Here is a 17,500-nt window from a genome sequence, read left to right as displayed (position 1 = left end):
TTCCTTTGATAGCGTCGAACCAATCGTTAGCTCAGTTAGATCAGTTGGTCCAGATTTTGGACAGGACGGCTGATTGGCTCCGAACGACCACCTGAGGGACAGACGCTACAATTGGTCGACAAGAATAGACCAGCACGTGAAAGAATATTGTTGACATCACGTAAGCGTACTGCCAGAAGTGTTGTGATGGCGGTTTGTGAAAGTTTGGGGAAGGCACTGAAGGAAAGTATAAGCAATGTACTAGAAAGTTTTGACGGTGTAGAGAAGTTAAGTGATGTGCAAACAAGTGGGGTATTTAATTTTATTCAACGCAAGGACGTTCTTGCTGTCTTGCCAACCGGTTCCGGTAAATCGTTGTTGTTTCAAAAATTTGGTTTATCAACGGAGTTGATAATGTAAATTGACCACCGTACAGAGATTCTAAAAGCTGACGTTTCGAGCGTTAGCCCTTCGTCAGAGCGAATCCATTCGCTCTGACGAAGGGCTAACGCTCGAAACGTCAGCTTTTAGAATCTCTGTACGGTGGTCAATTTACATTATCAACTCCGTTGATAAACCAAATTTTTGTATACTACTTCCCCACCGACGCAGCACCACAGTTTCTTTAGAAACTACCCCTTCATTCGTTGTTGTTTCAGCTTATTCCGGGTCTTTGTTTACGTCTTAACCAAATGGGATACTGCGACTATCCGAAAAGTGCAATTGTGATTGTTGTTTGCCCGTTGAATGCCCTAATCGAATTTCTGACATTTCTTCACGTGCCGGTCCACGTGAGACGTCCATGTGATTGGCATAAATGTAATCCGATAAAAAAGCTCAAAGGTCAACGGGGACGGTAAAAAGCACCGCTCCGTGCCAGAGGTTTTTCTCGCGGCTTCGCCGCTCGTGGCTTCGGCCGTTTGGCCGACACCGAAAATTCCCGCAGGACGCGAGAAAAACCTCTGGTGCCCAGGGTATTTTGCCGGGCGCAGGACTGGGACAAAATTTTGACTCTGGGCATATGGCCGCGTAAGAGCAATCTCCAATCGACTGAAGTGATTATTGAGAGTAATTTTTGTTACTCGGCACACTTTAACAAATAATCTAACCACTGAAATGGAAATCTTGTACGGAGCGATCGCATAGCACCTGTTTATCGTTTGAGGAGAAAATGGTCAACAGAGGTGTGTAACATTTTTTATCTTTTCTGGGTCGAATTTATATTAGTAGTTTTTAGACATGTAAATTGCTTTAGATTACGATGCTATGTCTAAAATAGAATAAAATGTGAGCGATCAGTTTACTATAATGCAATGTATCGGTTTCCATCTTAAGGTGGCGAAACGCCAACGTTTCCACTTAAGAAATTCTGGAAAAGAAGGGTACAAAAGCACGTATGGTCTGCCTACAGGTTTTGAACGCTAAGAGGTGAGTGACCGCGCTTTGTTCCAGAAGTTCTTCGTTTCAGAACTTACTGCGTTTATCTTCCAAGTTGTTTGAATTAATTAACCTTTCAAATGTCGAAGGCTGGTTTCAACCGGGCGCATGAAGATACGATCGAGTATTCAATCGCAAGGCTTTCTCTGCTTTAATTAAATTCCATGCACTGAGTCATGCGACTTTATTTTGGTTATAACAGAGGCAACAAAGACTACGAGATCGCGTGTTCGCTTTCGCGGTATTAACAAATTTCGTCACACTTGATAGCCCAATGTCAGCTCGGGTTTGACCTCGCAGTTTGGTTCTCGCCAACCTTGGTCGGCGTATGATGTCCTGTGAGTTTACGTCTGAATACTAACACAATTGAAGTTAAAATCATGAAATATGCCACCAGTGCCACCGTAAAGGAAAAATTATGTAATGAAATCAACAAAATCATAACAAATTTACATATTGATGACAATTTAAAGTCAAGGCTGTCCATTTGAAGCGAAACAACAACATTATCCCACAATTTAATGACATTGTGGAAATTCTCAAGAAGGCGATATGATAGCCGAGTTTAAGAAGACAGTTTCACAAGGAGAGGTAATCTAGTGCATGTCCATCCAGGATTGTACATCACGACTTTTCTGCCTGAAGATGATATTAGGACGTGGGAGGCGAGATGATGGACTTGAGAGCAAATAACTTCCGTTCTCTATTGTTTCAAACAAATATCTAATGGCAACTTGCGTTCGAATGTCTTTCTTCATAAACTCGTCTCAAAGCTGGAATATAAAAGAGGACTATTTGAACTCCTTATAAGTCACGCAAACCGAGGCTTTCAAGCGTGACTTCAAGCCGAGCGCGCGCGTAAGACCAGGCACAAGGGAGCTTTAGCAACGACAACGGCGACCGCAAACGAGAACGTCACAAATTTTCATATTTAGTACGCAAAAATAATAGCTTTGCGCGCTCTGCACGTGCGTTTTTCACTTTTGTCCATTTCTTTGCCGTCGTCAGCAAAACAACAAAGTGAAATAACCAAATTTGAGGTTTTATGGAAGACGTCAGCACTTGAGAATAAATTTTCATTTTCTCCCCTAAATTAAGCTTGACTCATATCGGTTTAATTCTTCAGGAACTGCCACACCATTGTCATGTTAAAAAGCTTGGAACAGTCTCGAAGTGATTACAATAACGGGAATTTATATTTTGAGATGACGTCCTCGTTGTCGTTCCCGTCGTCGGGAGCTTCAGCACGCGCGTTTTTAAGACGCGGACGCCAACCGGAAGAGCACATTTCAAGTGCCAGGACAATGGTGTCTCCCAGATTTTTATATAATCATCTCTAATGGAGAAAAGATACTTTAGCAATGTAAATGTGTTTGTGTGAAAAATAGGTTAAAAGGGAAAACAGCTCGCTTCCGGCTGCCGTCCGCATCTTAGACTGTTCACAGTCCCCGTTTTGGCAAAACTCCTCCACTCCCCCACCCACTCAGTAGTTATATCGCTCTCCCCAGTTCTCGCTCGCTTTTTGAAACAAATATGGTGAAAGTTTGTGCTCGATCCCGACGATCAAACGGAAATAATTAACGGGTGACCGGAAATAAAATTGTGACATAAAATCGCAAAAACCGGAAATAGGTCAGTAACCTACTCAGGAGCTCATCCCTTCCCTGAATTTTTCACATACAAGTAACATTAGTACGTTTCTTCACATTCTTAAATTAAACGGTTAAAAATGATTACAAATTTAAGTAATTTGGATTTTTTTTTATCTTCCTACAGCATTTTCCTAAATATCCATACAGGCCAGGATACATTTTTCTCATAATACGTATTACATAAGAGAATTTAATCGATTTTCGAAGTTTGAAAAAAAGATCAAGATACCCAATCATTTTTAAAGATATTTTTTCAAGAACTTAATTTGAGAGGGTCTCAGTTAGCAGTGCCGTACGTTGCTACGGCAACAATTGGGACGCGGACACCCTTAAAAATTGCCTGACGTTTCTATTAGACCGGCAAAAGATTTCCCTTCTGTAAGGATCCTTTTCCAGTGAAACCCACTGTTACATGTGAAATAAACCTGTGTAGGGTTATAGGTAAATATTATTTACAATTCTTCTCTGTTGTTTATACCTTTGGGTTCAAGTGTTTAGCCCCTGTCGATTAGAAACGCTTCTCGGGCTTTGCGTATGGAGTCACGAGATGTGTGGATGAGTTCCAATCGGAATGAGTCCCATGTCGTGTGGCGTTTGATTATTGCTGGTGAAATGTTCAGAAACGGTTGTTTGTCTTGAAGAAGAAGAAGTGGGTCTGTCAACGGGTCGTCTCCGTTTTGTCTCATTTTCTCTGTGTACCATGTAAATAAGAATTTTTTGAGTTGCAGTCAATGTAGTGTCGAATTTGTCTTGTCTCTTTAGTAGCCGAAAATGTGTAGTCAGTTCAGCTTGCACTTGCATAAAAAATTGACTGAATTGCATTTGTTTTACTTGTAAGACTCAGAGGTCGTGATCTTTTGAGCTTGAGCGGCATCACACTGAGTTTCGTGCTACTCTACGCGGGATATTGCAACCTAAACTAGATGGTGTTGATTGCATGGTAGCTAATTACAACGATCCAGTTACGGGTTCTTTGATCCAAAAAAGGCGTGATATTTTGCAGATTGATGGAATGGGATACCTTGAAGTGAGCTCAAGTGGAATTCTTGAACATCCAAGAGGTTCATTCGATACCCGGGGGGGCTCGATATATCCCTGGGTGGGGAGGTGCGGCGCGGCCCCTCATACCCTGACCCTGTTTAAGACAAATATCGCTGATTTTCCTACTCTGTTTAAGACATAATTCCGATTTTTGATACCCTGTTTAAGACATTTAACCCAGTTTAAGACAAAAATTGATAAATCGATACCCTGATTGAGACAAAAAATGATAAATTCGATACCCTGTTCAAGACAAAAATCCCGAAAAACATACCTTGGCAGGCCGCACGTCCCCATTAAGCCCTTATAAGGGAGTACCCCCCCCCCCCCCGGGGGGATTCGATAGTACTGGAGTGTAGATTATGGGGTCATTATGCCGATCATGTGCTGTTCATCCGTGTGAAGAAATCAAATTTGAGCGAGAAGACTCAGTTTGCTGGAAACACTTTACCTTGTGCTGCCTTCATATCTATACAAACGCGACTATTTATTTTTGATCTTGATATAACCCTAAATTCTCTTGATATAACACTAAATTCTCATGACTCCCCAACTCCATGGTACTAGTTGGGAGAACGAAAGGATTAGAATGCACGTTCCTTTTAGTGTGTGCACCAAAACCAAAGTTGAAACCCGAAAAATATCACTTACGATGTACGACTAAACGCCTGCGTTCGAAGACCAAATGCAAGCATGTATAATATCGGAGTCCAGTGTTTAACGTTACGCGAAAACCTGGTAAGCGTGTTAGGGTCTGTTCGGTAAACGGCGATGTACGTCTTTCTTTACTAATGAAGTATGATCCACACATGATGTTTGTAATATTAAGTAATGTAATCTTTACAAATCTCAACACTTGAAAACCATTCAAAGTGAAATATAAGATAACATACTATACATAAAAAGGAGAGTAAGTATCCGTATGCTCGTGCAATTTGACACCTTTCAAAACATCACGAGTGACCAAAAATCACGAATCCAGATTTTTCAGTTATGATATACTCAACAACTCAACAGAACTACTCCAGTCCGTCGCTGTGTTTCCATAGTAGTGAAAATAGTATACTGGTAGCGGTATACAAAAGTTAATATAAGTCTTCCACATCGCACTCTACAACCTATTATATGCATTCGTCATTGACCAATCAGAAACGATATTGCAAATGGTACGGCGCCACTTTCCTTCAGTTCCGTGCTGTTGTCATCCCCACGCGGTGGCCAGCTCTCCTCTTCCCAACGAGGATACAGTGATTAACGTCAAAATGGCCGTGTTTTCACGACAGCCGTTGTCTCGCTTAACATTACTGAAAGTGGTTTGTTTGCAGACTTCGTAAAGCGACTTAAAAATGATATGTACGTGTTTTCACGGGTAACATTAAAATGAGGAGAGACCACGCGCCAATGTAATAATAAAAATAATAAAAATAGAACGCTTGTTGTATTTTAACCTGCGATCAAGCTCTATATGAATAATTCTCAACACCAAGGTGAATATGACAGTCAAATTACCCTTTCTTTTTTGTATTATTGCGAAACCTGGTTTGGTGGCTTAAATTTAATGAGAATTCTATTGAAATTTGCCGACTCGCTTAACTTTAAGCGAGTTAAGAAAGGAACTGTTTTCACGGAATTTTGAGGTTAACTATCAATAGAGTTATTTCAGTTAGAGTTATGACTTAGAGTTAACGACTGCCAAAATCCTGAATTCAGGATTTTGGCAATTCCAAAATCTAGAATCCAGGGTTTTGGAAACTTAACTCTAACTCTACGACATAACTCTAAGAATAGTTGTTCCCCGGAATTTTCGGTTGTCACTCGCTTAGCGACCTGAAAAACGGCGCGTGAAAACACGACCAATGTGTCAAATCCACAACCCCGAGGGACAAGTTTCTATTTGCTGTAAAAACGATATACCTACATGTGTATTAACCCGTGAAGTTATCCTTTAGTATTATGGAAGCCAGCGAAGTCGGCTACAGTAACGGAAATGTCAATTCCATATATAACTTTGCGCGCTCTAAGTATTTCCCGATTATTTCATAGTGTTTGAAGAGAAAGATATGGGTGGAATATTCCACAGATGTGAGCGGTTGTTTTGCAGAGTACGGCGAAAAAATGGACTTTAAATTCGTGCCGTGCGTGCAGCACGAAAATCACTTGGCCAATAATACTATTGCTTTTGGCGTTTCTGATGCCGTAGCCGACGTCATTGCTCATGAAACGTCAAACTGCCATCTCATCTGTCTGGCTTACGTGCAGCAGTACTCTGTGAAATTTGAAATACTTTAACACAAGATCCAAGACGTCATTGAAATCGCGAAGAACAATTACAAAATCAACAGTAAACAACGTCATGATTTGAAGAAAGAACCCAACCACACTTTCGCATTGAGCGTTTGAGAGGTCGTGGGTGTTGCAGTGAGTAGCGCCAGATATGAAGGGGCAGCTCCCAGCCACTTTTCTAATAACTTTATATGAATATTTTGCCCCAGTGAATGGCTATTTTCATCATCGACTGACTACTCGTGCTCCGATACATGTCGGGCCGACAAATCGTGCCGACACTGAATTGCAGCTTGCAAACCGGCACTTAATTAATTTTCACAAGCATTCTTATGAAAATTTTCGAATCCCAGAGGATTTTTATGTAGCAACAGCTGTTATTTGCATGAGAAAAGCAGTTACCAAAGGATAGTTTCGATGACGAAATAAATAGAACAGCGACGTAAAAATGTTGAATTTGCAGAATCTTAAATTCAGGATTTTGGCTTCCAAAATCTTGAATTCTGGATTTTGGAAATTTAGCTCTAACTGAAATGTCATAACTCTATGAAAATAACTCTCTTGCTAGTCAACCTCGGCTAAGGCTAGATCTCAATTAGTGAGAGTTGTATTATACAGGTTATGTGCTTCTCCATGGAAATCAATCGACGTAAAACCTCAAGATAAATCATTTATTTAGTTCGTTGCGAGGTTCAGGGTTCGTGCAGCCCCTTGAAGTCCTTCAAAAGCCCTGGAATTTAATTTTAGACTTCAAGGGCACTTGAAAAGCCCTTGAAAAAAAGGATTTTACGGAAAACTGCTTGAAAACTCCTTGAATTTTTGCTTGGGTGAAAATTGTTGAGATTGCATCATGCTAAGTTAAAAGAGACATCTCAAAAACTGAGCCCAAAATTGACTATTACGGGAAACATTAAAACCTAAAATTAAAATGTCCATGCGTGCACTCAACTTGCAGGATGTGGTAAGGAATATCAAGGTCGGCTTTTTCAGCAAAGAAAACACTGAAACAGTATGTATGGCACAGAAATCTTCTTATAAAGACTCCTTGAAAACTCGATTTCTTGTTCTTGAAAACTCCTTGAATACTCCTGGAATTTTACAGACAAAATCGAGTACGAACCCTGAGCTCAGGATGAAAGGTAGTGTTCGAATCGATTTCGACCGATGATACATGAAGGACACACGGATGTGTCTTTTGTCCTAAGATGTTTGAAGGGTCATTAATGCCGCTTTTCAATACATACATACATACATACATACATACATACATACATACATACATACATACATACATACATACATACATACATACATACATACATACATACATACATACATACATACATACATGCTTTATTTAAACACGGTAAAACACAAGATCCAAGACGTCATTGAAATCGCGAAGAACAATTACAAAATCAACAGTAAACAACGTCATGATTTGAAGAGAGAACCCAACCACACTTTCGCATTGAGCGTTTGAGAGGTCGTGGGTGTTGCAGTGAGTAGCGCCAGATATGAAGGGGCAGCTCCCAGCCACTTTTCTAGAAACTTTATATGAATATTTTGCCCCAGTGAATGGCTATTTTCACCATCGACTGACTACGCGTGCTCCGATACATGTCGGGCCGACAAATCGTGCCGACACGGAATTGCAGCTTGCAAACCGGCACTTAATTAATTTTCACAAGCATTCTTATGAAAATTTTCGAATCCCAGAGGATTTTTATGTAGCAACAGCTGTTATTTGCATGAGAAAAGCAGTTACCAAAGGATTGTTTCGATGACGAAATAAATAGAACAGCAACGTAAAAAGCGTTCAAAAATTCATCTTTAAAACAAGCGCGAGGCATGTGCCAAACTGAGTATCATTTCCAACGTATCGCTAGTCACATTTTCAGACTTCAGACCTCCAGTTCTACCTTGAAGTTTTCATGGTGTATTTTGATAAGTTTGTATGCACTTGCAGTTTTTGTATAGATAAGAAGAAGCTGTGTGAGAACTGTTTCTAACTGAAAAAGCATCTAAAGCGTCATTTAAAAGCAGAGAAACCGCCTCCCAGCCCAGTTTCTTTGCCACTACAGGAAAGCATTTGGACGAGGTAGGAATGAACTTCCTTTTCTTAGCATTCTAATTTCGTTGAATATCAACAGCGTAATGTCCAATTAACTTTCGGTGTATCAAGAGCTTAAACAAAATGTATAGGCCCTATCGTGCATTTCTAAGACAAATTTTTCTCTATATACCGTATTGTTGAAGAGAAAGTAATCCTGGTTCTTTTGTCTTTAAGATGATCATGAAATGTTTCGTCATACAAAGCTTCAACCCTGGAGTTTTTTGTTTGTTCAGATTGAAGTCAGACGAGTGTTCTTCTTTGTGTCTTATGTATAAGTATAGGTTATTAGCTCTGAATAACTGAAGCAGTTACTACAATAATATTTCTATGTATTGTCGAAGTTTCCCTTTTGTAAGAACTTTTGTAGTTCGAGAATGAGAGACAAAAGGGAGTGGTCAATTGATTGAGGTCTAATTTCAATTTATAAAATCCAAAGTTTGATTTATGTGAATCTAAAATGTTCAACTGAAATTTTAACTTCGCTTAACATCACAATGACCTATTATTGGTTGATTCAAGGGGGCGAGTATCCACGCTTCAATCCGCTCAACTATGCTTTCAGTTCCATGCTATAGCAAATTCAGGGGATGTAGCAAACATTTCGCCACGACGCCCACGAGGGCCATAAATTGAATTGCAAAAAGCCGGGCTAAGGCGGGGACGTTAGGGTTATGTGATAGAGTTAGAGTTAAGGTTCCAAAATCCTGAATTCAAGATTTTGGAAACCAACATTCATAAAAGCTAACCTTAGGCCTAAAAACTTTTGTTTAGGCCTAATTAGGCCTAAGGTTAGCTTTTATATATGCATGTTTAGGGCACTTTCTGTATTTCGGAATTCAGGATTTTTCCAAAATGTTGAATTTGCAGAATCTTAAATTCAGGATTTTGGCTTCCAAAATCTTGCATTCTGGATTTTGAAAATTTAGCTTTAACTGAAATGTCATAACTCTATGAAAATAACTCTCTTGCTAGTCAACCTCGGCTAAGGCTAGATCTCAATTTGTGAGAGTTGTATTATACAGGTTATGTGCTTCTCCATGGAAATCAATCGACGTAAAACCTCAAGATAAATCATTTATTTAGTTCGTTGCGAGGTTCAGGGTTCGTGCAGCCCCTTGAAGTCCTTGAAAAGCCCTGGAATTTTATTTTAGACTTCAAGGGCACTTGAAAAGCCCTTGAAAAAAAGGATAATATTTTACGGAAAACTGCTTGAAAACTCCTTGAATTTTTGCTTGGGTGAAAATTGTTGAGATTGCATCATGCTAAGTTAAAAGAGACATTTCAAAAACTGAGCCCAAAATTGACTATTACGGGAAACATTAAAACCTAAAATTAAAATGTCCATGCGTGCACTCAACTTGCAGGATGTGCTATATAAGGAATATCAAGGGAGGCTTTTTCAGCAAAGAAAACACTGAAACACTATGTATGGCATAGAAATCTTCTTATAAAGACTCCTTGAAAACTCGATTTCTTGTTCTTGAAAACTCCTTGAATACTCCTGGAATTTTACAGACAAAATCGAGTACGAACCCTGAGCTCAGGATGAAAGGTAGTGTTCAAATCGATTTCGACCGATGATACATGAAGGACACACGGATGTGTCTTTTGTCCTAAGATGTTTGAAGGGTCATTAATGCCGCTTTTCAATAGTTATTTAAACACGGTAAAACCTTCAGTAAGAATACAATAGCTATAGTACAATAAAATTCATTACTTAATTACTACAGCAATAAAAATACTGTTGTACAAGGTTGCCGTGTTGGAGCCTACCCCTCATTGTCATAAAATCGATTCACTTCTTTTTTAAAAGATCTAACTGATTCGATCGTACGTAAATTGTTGGGTAAGTTGTTCCATAGTGAGGCCGCACCGTAGCTAAAACCTTTTTTGAGATAATTGGAGTTTGGTTTGGCCAAGTTAAGCTTCAATAACTTGGGATCACTGGTCTTCAATCATAACATCGTCAGGTGTGTGTCACAATCGGGACGTGTAGATCCTTGCCTCAAGTTTACAATGTAATCGATCGTCTACCAAATCCAAAGAAATGTCTTTGGTCAATCACAATCCACGCAAAGAATCAAGTGAGCCAATCGTGACGCAAGGGAGATCAATGCAATTGGCGCTGCATGCGGGAAAACGCGAACGAGCAAGTTACAATATGTTTTGATTTGACCAATGATTGGTTGAGAATAGGACGCGAGATTTTTAAGTCAATCACAACCTATATTAATGCAAAACTAAGGCAGCACGGCTAATGCATTCGCAAAAGTTTTGGAAAGGATTTCAAGAGAGGACAAGTCGAACAGGTAAACATTGCACCTTTTCCTTGGCTCAATTCAAAAGGCTAAGGTAACTATGAATTTTCAAGTAGATTAAGTGCATTCATAGGTGATATTCCTGATTGAGTTGCGTTTCGAACATTGAAATCGAACGTTTGATCGGGGGATCTTTTGGTCGTTTGATACGTTTCAAATGTTTCGAGCCTCGTTTGCTCATTCGCTTTTCAACTTGTTGGACGCTCGAACAGGTGCGTTTATAAAGTGTCCGTGTTCGTTAGAAAACTCAGACGCAAAACGAGACGACATCATTAAACTGCTCGCCAATTTTTTTATCACTTTAATTAAGTTCTGTTATGTTTTTGCATTTCGACCTTGGCCATTGATGAAATAGATTTTTTTTTTATCACGAGAACAACATCCGCTTCCTCTGATTTCAGTTCTGAGTGACCACTGATTTAAAAAAAGACCGGATCGGGCAATTTATTCACCCTAATTCTAACCCTAACTTGGAGGTGACAACGTGGAAGCGACAACTTTGGAAGCGACAACTTGGACGCGACAACGTGTGACCCTTACCGGCTTCCGTAGGATAGAGTATCTATCGTTTGAAATAAATTAAAGCACAACAAACGTAGCGGCCATCTTGAGCCTTCGGCGTAATAGTTCAAAGTTAGAGGAAAGTCATGTGGCAATGTTGTAAAACTTAATTTGAACGTTTTTCCGCATAATATTATGGAGATTGCGTTTGTTACCCATAACTTCACTGTCTATACGAAGTTCTAGCGCGAAAGTGGTTCCGACAAGATGGCGCTGCGGGCTTCGGGTGAAGCGGGATGAAATCAAGGTCAATGATTTCTGGTGTATACATTTTTGTCGGTGTACGGTTTTTGACCGAACCAACCCTGTGGACCATTCTTACATCTGTAAGTGATCTCAGCATTAGCCAGTTATCGAGGCATACCTTAAACTGAAGATTAAAAACACTGCCGAAAGAGAACTTGATCGTATCCGACGAAACCTCCCTCCCTCTTCCAACTATCCCCCCCCCCCCCTTCCCCACTTCCTTGGTGTGTTGGTCATGATGTGTATCGACCTTTGTGTATCGTGTGATGATGGCCGCGAGGCGCTTGAGAGCATTAGAGAAACACGTGATATACATCAGACAAATGTTCTGTAATTGAAAAAAGGAAATTAAAACGTCTTTCTAATATAAAGATTAACCAACCCTTGAGCAATGCTCATTGCTACGCAACTCGCAAAATACCCGCGCGTATTATATGTTAAACCATCGGATAAGATGTATATCATAGCGTTTCGGTTTGCATTTTTTCTTCTTTAGTTCCAATAATAACGCTGAGCTGTACACCTCATGTTTCGAATTTTTCGTATCATTATTACCTAATTAACAGCAAAACAAGGGAAATTGGTTGAGTTTAATTTATTCACGTCGTCAGCGTACGCAATATAAATACGAAGCAAGCTCGTGCGCATGCGCGTAATTTGATCGCGTGGATCAGATTGCTTCCCGTGTGATTTAAATTCTAAGATTTCCGTTATTTTCGTCTTACAGGGAAACCCGGTTGTGTTCCTGAGAAGACAGCGCCACAGTAAAGGCAAGAAAGGTGCGAAATAAGCATTACAAGAGTCATTAGTAGAAAGAAATAATACAAGACAAATGTTGAGTGAACTTTATCAAATCTAAGAACAGAGAAGACTTTATAACATGGAAAAAGATGCGATGAACAATTTAACAACGGCTCTGCCTAAGAAACTAAGAGAAGAAGATACGGGGCACAAGAATGGAGCCAATTATCTTCCCTCAAAGGAAAAAGAAGATACTGGCAAAGATGTAGTTGAGATGAAAGATGACTCAACGAAGGATGTGTTCGAGGGAGAAAAGATGCCGATCGAAACTGCGACAGAGTCTAAGAAAACTTACAGTCAGAAGTTGAACATGCTCGCGAGAAAACGCATCGCCTCGCAAGTACCGGCTTCTTACAGTAGTGACGAAGACGAACTGGAGTTGCTTACCACAAAGCTTAATCAATCGTCTGTAAAAATTAACCAGCTGGAAGCTGATTACGAGTCAGCTCTTCGTGAGAGAGATGAAATACACGGAGAACTGGAACTGGCTGAGCACAAGATAGCCGAGACGAGAGAATTGCTTCATAAGACGGAAGATGTGAACTTTGAAACACAGGATAGAGTGGAAGCTTTGACAAGCGAATTGCGAAAGTACAAAGCTAATACGAAAAGCACGACGAAACAAATTGCGCTCTTGGAAGCAACGCTTGAAGAAGAGAGATTGAAAGCTGTAGAGCTAAAGAAGGATCTTGCCAGGGCGCAAAAGCGAAGCGATGAGGTCCAAAAGAAAGCCGAATGCGATAAGAGAGAATTTGAAAAAAAGGATAAGACCATCGATGAACTTAAAGCATCGGTGGAAGAATATCACGTGAAAACGGAGTCCTTGCTTGACGATATCAGCAAGCTTAAAGAGCAGATAGAGAAATCAGAACAACAAAAGAAGGAGCTGGAACAACGAGTGTCAGCTGCCGAAAAGAAAGCTCACGATGCAACAGTGGATAGCACGCAGATAGCTGAGGAAAATCAGAAACTATCCCTTGAGATTGAAGCATTTTACGTGAGGCTCTCAGAAATGCAGGCCTCTTATAACGAAAGCATAAACGAAAGAACTGATTTTGAATGCCTGGCTATGGCACTGCAGCAAAAAGTCACTAAATTGCAAGCTGATCTGGTGGAAGCCAAGTGGACCCGAATGAAGTCAATGAGTACGGCGGTGGCTTTGCAGAATATGTCGTGTATCGAGCGCATGGCCTTTTTTCTCCGATCCAAGTTTGTTAGTGCATTTCACGGGGTTTTTTCATTTTAAGTGTAACAAAAACACGAATAATATGTAGATGAACGAAAAAGACATTCTCACACGACATGTTCTCATTAAAATGTTTCATGATTTTCTTGTACAGAAATGATCTTGGGTATTATTTGACGAGTAGACCGGCCATATTCGACTTGGGTATTGCAGACAGCATTTGGCAATTTCATATGCCTTCACACGAAAAACGAGAATCTTGGAATAGAGACACCTCGTGAGTCCCACATAGGCGCCACAATGGTAGATTCACAAAGTCAGGCAAAAAGAGAAACACAATTTTGCTGCACGTGGGGCGTGGTACATTACTTTGCCGCCTTTAGAAAGACAGCGGGTTGAAATAACCAAACGGAGATCGTATAGTCGCGAGATACTTGGGACAGCGCAAATTTAAATTTTGAAGCGACGGTTTCGCTGACGTTTCCCTGACGACCATCGCGGGAAATACTTATTCAAATGCTAATTTCATTCCCTAGGGACTGAGCCTGGTTTTCACTAGCGACACAGTGGTGAGAGCACCCACCTCGCACCAGTGTGGCCCGGGTTCGATTCCCGGTGCCGGCATCATATGTGGGTTGTGTATTGCTGTTGGTTGTCTCCTTGCTTCGAAAGGTTTTTCTTCAGGTATTTCAGTATTACCCTTTCCAGAAAAACCAACACTGCCAAATTCCAATCGATCCGGAATGCACGGACACATCTTGAAAGATCTCCTGCGCACTCTGTAGACAATTTTGTTTACTCTTTTTGTGCAAATAAGCGCTCTTGTGTTCGCGTTTGTGTCTGCGTCGATAGTGAAAACCAAGCTTTTGTGTATTGTATTGGTGAAGTGGCTAAAATGTTTTTGAAACCTTCAGTTATGAACTATGCCCTTTTATGTACTAATCTCGAAATCCTAAAATGTATATTGTGTTGGTCTGGTGTCTCAAATTTGCATTATACTTTGTACTTTATATGAATGAAACATAGGGGGAAAACGGTAAAAAAGATATAAAACCTTAAATATACCGCAGCCTGTTTAAGCTGCCTAAACTGAATTGAAGGAAAACTACTTTGTATTTAACACTTAAGTATAATTTTGACTAAACAGGGAGACAACAGACCTTAGTTCACGATGGCCGCCATGTTGGATTTGCTATTATCATGCAAATTAGCTGCACACTTCTGAGGGGGCAAACAACAGAAGGTCGAGAGGTTATAACGAACATCTTAGCCACACAGATGATTTGTTTCACGTTCAATGTTGTTTTAGTGAAAAATGAGCAGATAACGAAGTAGAAAGTTAAAATGTCAAAGGCAATCAAAGATATAAAATTCGTGTTCTATTGGGATCAACCGTTTCAACCGCAACTGGTTTAGGTTGAAGCACTTGAGGTTTCCCAATAGAACACTTTTCCAACCGTTTTCGGTTGAAACGTGTTAACTCTTGGGAATAGTTATTACCAGACTTTTCAGCGTTGACAAGTTGAGGGAAGCAACACGTCAGGAAACCCGCGGCAGACTTTAAATGGCCCACGTAAACGACAGCGGTTGCTGCCAATGCTTTTTCAACCGTTTCAACGTAGTTTGATACCGGTTGAAAAAGTTGATCAACCAAACCAACCAAAAACGGTTTCGACCTAAATTCTAAAATGTACTTTCAGTAATGTTATTTCAATATTTCGACGAGCCGATTTCCCGCAATTTGCCTTCCCCCCCCCCCCCCTTCCCCCTAGCATAACACATGGCTAATTTGCATGACAATTTGAAAACCAACATAGCGGCTATCTAGTGAATAAGGCCGTATTAAAATTTTTCCACATCAGCCTGGGCCTGGGCGGATTAACTTAACTCAGGATTAGCGTAAACTTTTGTTTCATGTTTTAACTTCTTGGTGAAAGTTTCTTTTGCTTAGATTGACTTCTGTTGTAAAGTTTTGCCGGATATCAGCGTTTAACAGCATTTGGGAGTAGAGAAATAAACTCCTTGGTTAATTTTTGAATCTGGGATTAGCGATAATCGGCTTTTGAACAACCGGGTCCAAGTTTGCAACGTTCACGTGATTGGCCGAATAGCTGTCATGCGTGATGACGTCGACTTGCTCAATTCACCACCAAGCCTCGAATTCAAAAATCATAAGCTAAATCCCAAAGGAGCAAACTTGCAAAAAAAAAACCCGTGCGAACAGTATTGCATGTCCAATGATATGAATAATTTAGTGAAAACGAGGCTTGGTGGTGAATTGTTAGCATATGCCGTCATCATCCATATTTTTCGGCCCCTTCATTGACTTGTTATCTTTCACTTCAAACATACATATTCGAAAGAATAAATGCATCAAGTGAAGTTATGATCCTCGCAGTTAAGAAAGCAATTTTAGCAATTGCGTAGAGAAGCCTGAAAATTTCAGGACTTCAACGGGGTTCGAACCCGTGACCTCGCGATACCGGTGCGACGCCCAAACCAACTGAGCTTTGAAGAGTGACGTTGGGAGCTGGTGATTTGTGGATTCAAGTGTTCTTGTGATGAATGAATCAATGAACAAAATAGTATATCAAATGAGCCATATATTGAACTGCATGTGATTAAGGTTAATTTCAGACCAAAATTGCACGACACGAAGTTCAATTACCACTTTATTACATCCATTTAGAAATGACAATTATTTAATCACTAAAATACAGGATTTCAGTCAGTGCTAATATTTCATTGATTCATTTGTGAACAAAAGTTGCAAAATTAATCACACAATGGTTTTCTTTGTGTTTCATTTTCTTGCAATTTGATTGGTTACCTTAAACAAGCCTTGAAATTTGATTGGTTGTTTTGTTTTAGTGTTCCTTTCTCATTGACTGGGAAAATGATGCGATTTAGAGCAAAAAATAGTGCGATCTGGGAATAAATCGCACTGCTGAGAGCCAATCAGATTGCAAGGATCACCAGTGATTTCTAAATGGATGTAATAAAGAAAATCATATAACCATCTTCAAATTGAGCGAGAGATTACTCAGCAGATTAAGTGGAAAACGATCAGATTGACATCTGAATGGCTGTGTTTTTACGACAGCCGTTGTCTCGCTTAACATTCCTTAAAATTGGTTTGTTTGCAGACTTCGTTAAGCGACTTAAAATGATACATGTTTTCACGGGTAAGATTAAATCAGGAGAGAGCACGCGCCACTGCAAAAATTAAAATAGCACTTCTGTTGTATTTCCGATTTGAATAACCGCAAGCTAGAGACTATCCCTCATAGTCTCTTGCCGCAAGCCACTCCTCATTAGGCGAAAGTAATTGCCAACTCGCTTAAGCTACCTGGTTTGGTGGCTAAAATTTAATGAGAATCCCATTGAAGTTTTTCCCGACTCGCTAGTAGGAAAAGCAACTGTTTTCACGCGATTTCCGGTGAAAAGACGGCCAATGTGTGTAAAACATGTAGTTCAAACTGCAAATAGTTAAGCGTGTGGACGTTTGATGCGTTTTTTATCGAGGGGATGAAAGTGTTAAATGCAGTGTGGTCACGTCACTTTTTCCCGTTGAAACCAGGAATGTTTTCCAGGGTTTGCAAATGTATATGGTGAGACAAATCGCGATACAAACGATTAACTCAGCAATCATTGACGGGAATAACATTGTAATAAAAACTGCAATTGTTCTACGATGAGAAGCAGTGTATACAAATATTGTAACAAACAGAGGTTCGCAAAAAAGTTAACGGGTGTGTAAGTAAATAACAAAATATTTACTTACGCATTACAACAGGAAAATAAATAAAAGATCTTCATTTACACAGTAAAATTTTTTTTAGCAAATCCTATGATTCTCTGGAAGTCGAGGATGTTTCCG

General features: G+C 40.0%; 2 protein-coding genes across 6 annotated transcripts in view; one reads left to right on the top strand and one right to left on the bottom strand.

Moving 5' to 3' along the window:
• Positions 1–960: 960 nt before the first annotated feature.
• Positions 961–14,712, top strand: LOC138003912 (uncharacterized protein MCAP_0864-like). Of its 5 annotated transcripts, XM_068850225.1 has the most exons (4): positions 961–1,163; positions 1,315–1,407; positions 8,362–8,493; positions 12,361–14,712. In XM_068850225.1, exon 4 carries the CDS (start codon positions 12,514–12,516, stop codon positions 13,678–13,680), a length of 1,167 nt encoding a protein of 388 aa, XP_068706326.1. In that variant the 5' UTR covers positions 961–1,163; positions 1,315–1,407; positions 8,362–8,493; positions 12,361–12,513; the 3' UTR covers positions 13,681–14,712. The 5 variants fall into 5 exon arrangements, 4 of the variants coding, with proteins under 4 accessions (XP_068706326.1, XP_068706325.1, XP_068706327.1 ...); XM_068850224.1 differs by lacking the exon at positions 8,362–8,493 and having other exon boundaries at positions 971–1,163; positions 12,361–14,705; XR_011123696.1 differs by lacking the exons at positions 8,362–8,493; positions 12,361–14,712 and adding an exon at positions 3,193–3,331 and having other exon boundaries at positions 1,026–1,163.
• Positions 14,713–17,271: 2,559 nt separating this feature from the next.
• Positions 17,272–17,500, bottom strand: part of LOC138003913 (DPY30 domain-containing protein 1-like) — a 13,236-nt gene continuing 13,007 nt past the window's right edge. Inside the window, exon 4 of the mRNA XM_068850228.1 lies at positions 17,272–17,500. This exon is cut by the window's right edge and continues 830 nt beyond it. The gene's annotated coding sequence lies outside the window, so the exon portion shown is untranslated.

Source organism: Montipora foliosa, chromosome 5, assembly GCF_036669935.1.
Source record: "Montipora foliosa isolate CH-2021 chromosome 5, ASM3666993v2, whole genome shotgun sequence".
Lineage (NCBI taxonomy): Eukaryota > Metazoa > Cnidaria > Anthozoa > Scleractinia > Acroporidae > Montipora > Montipora foliosa.
This window is presented reverse-complemented; position numbering and strand designations above follow the sequence as displayed.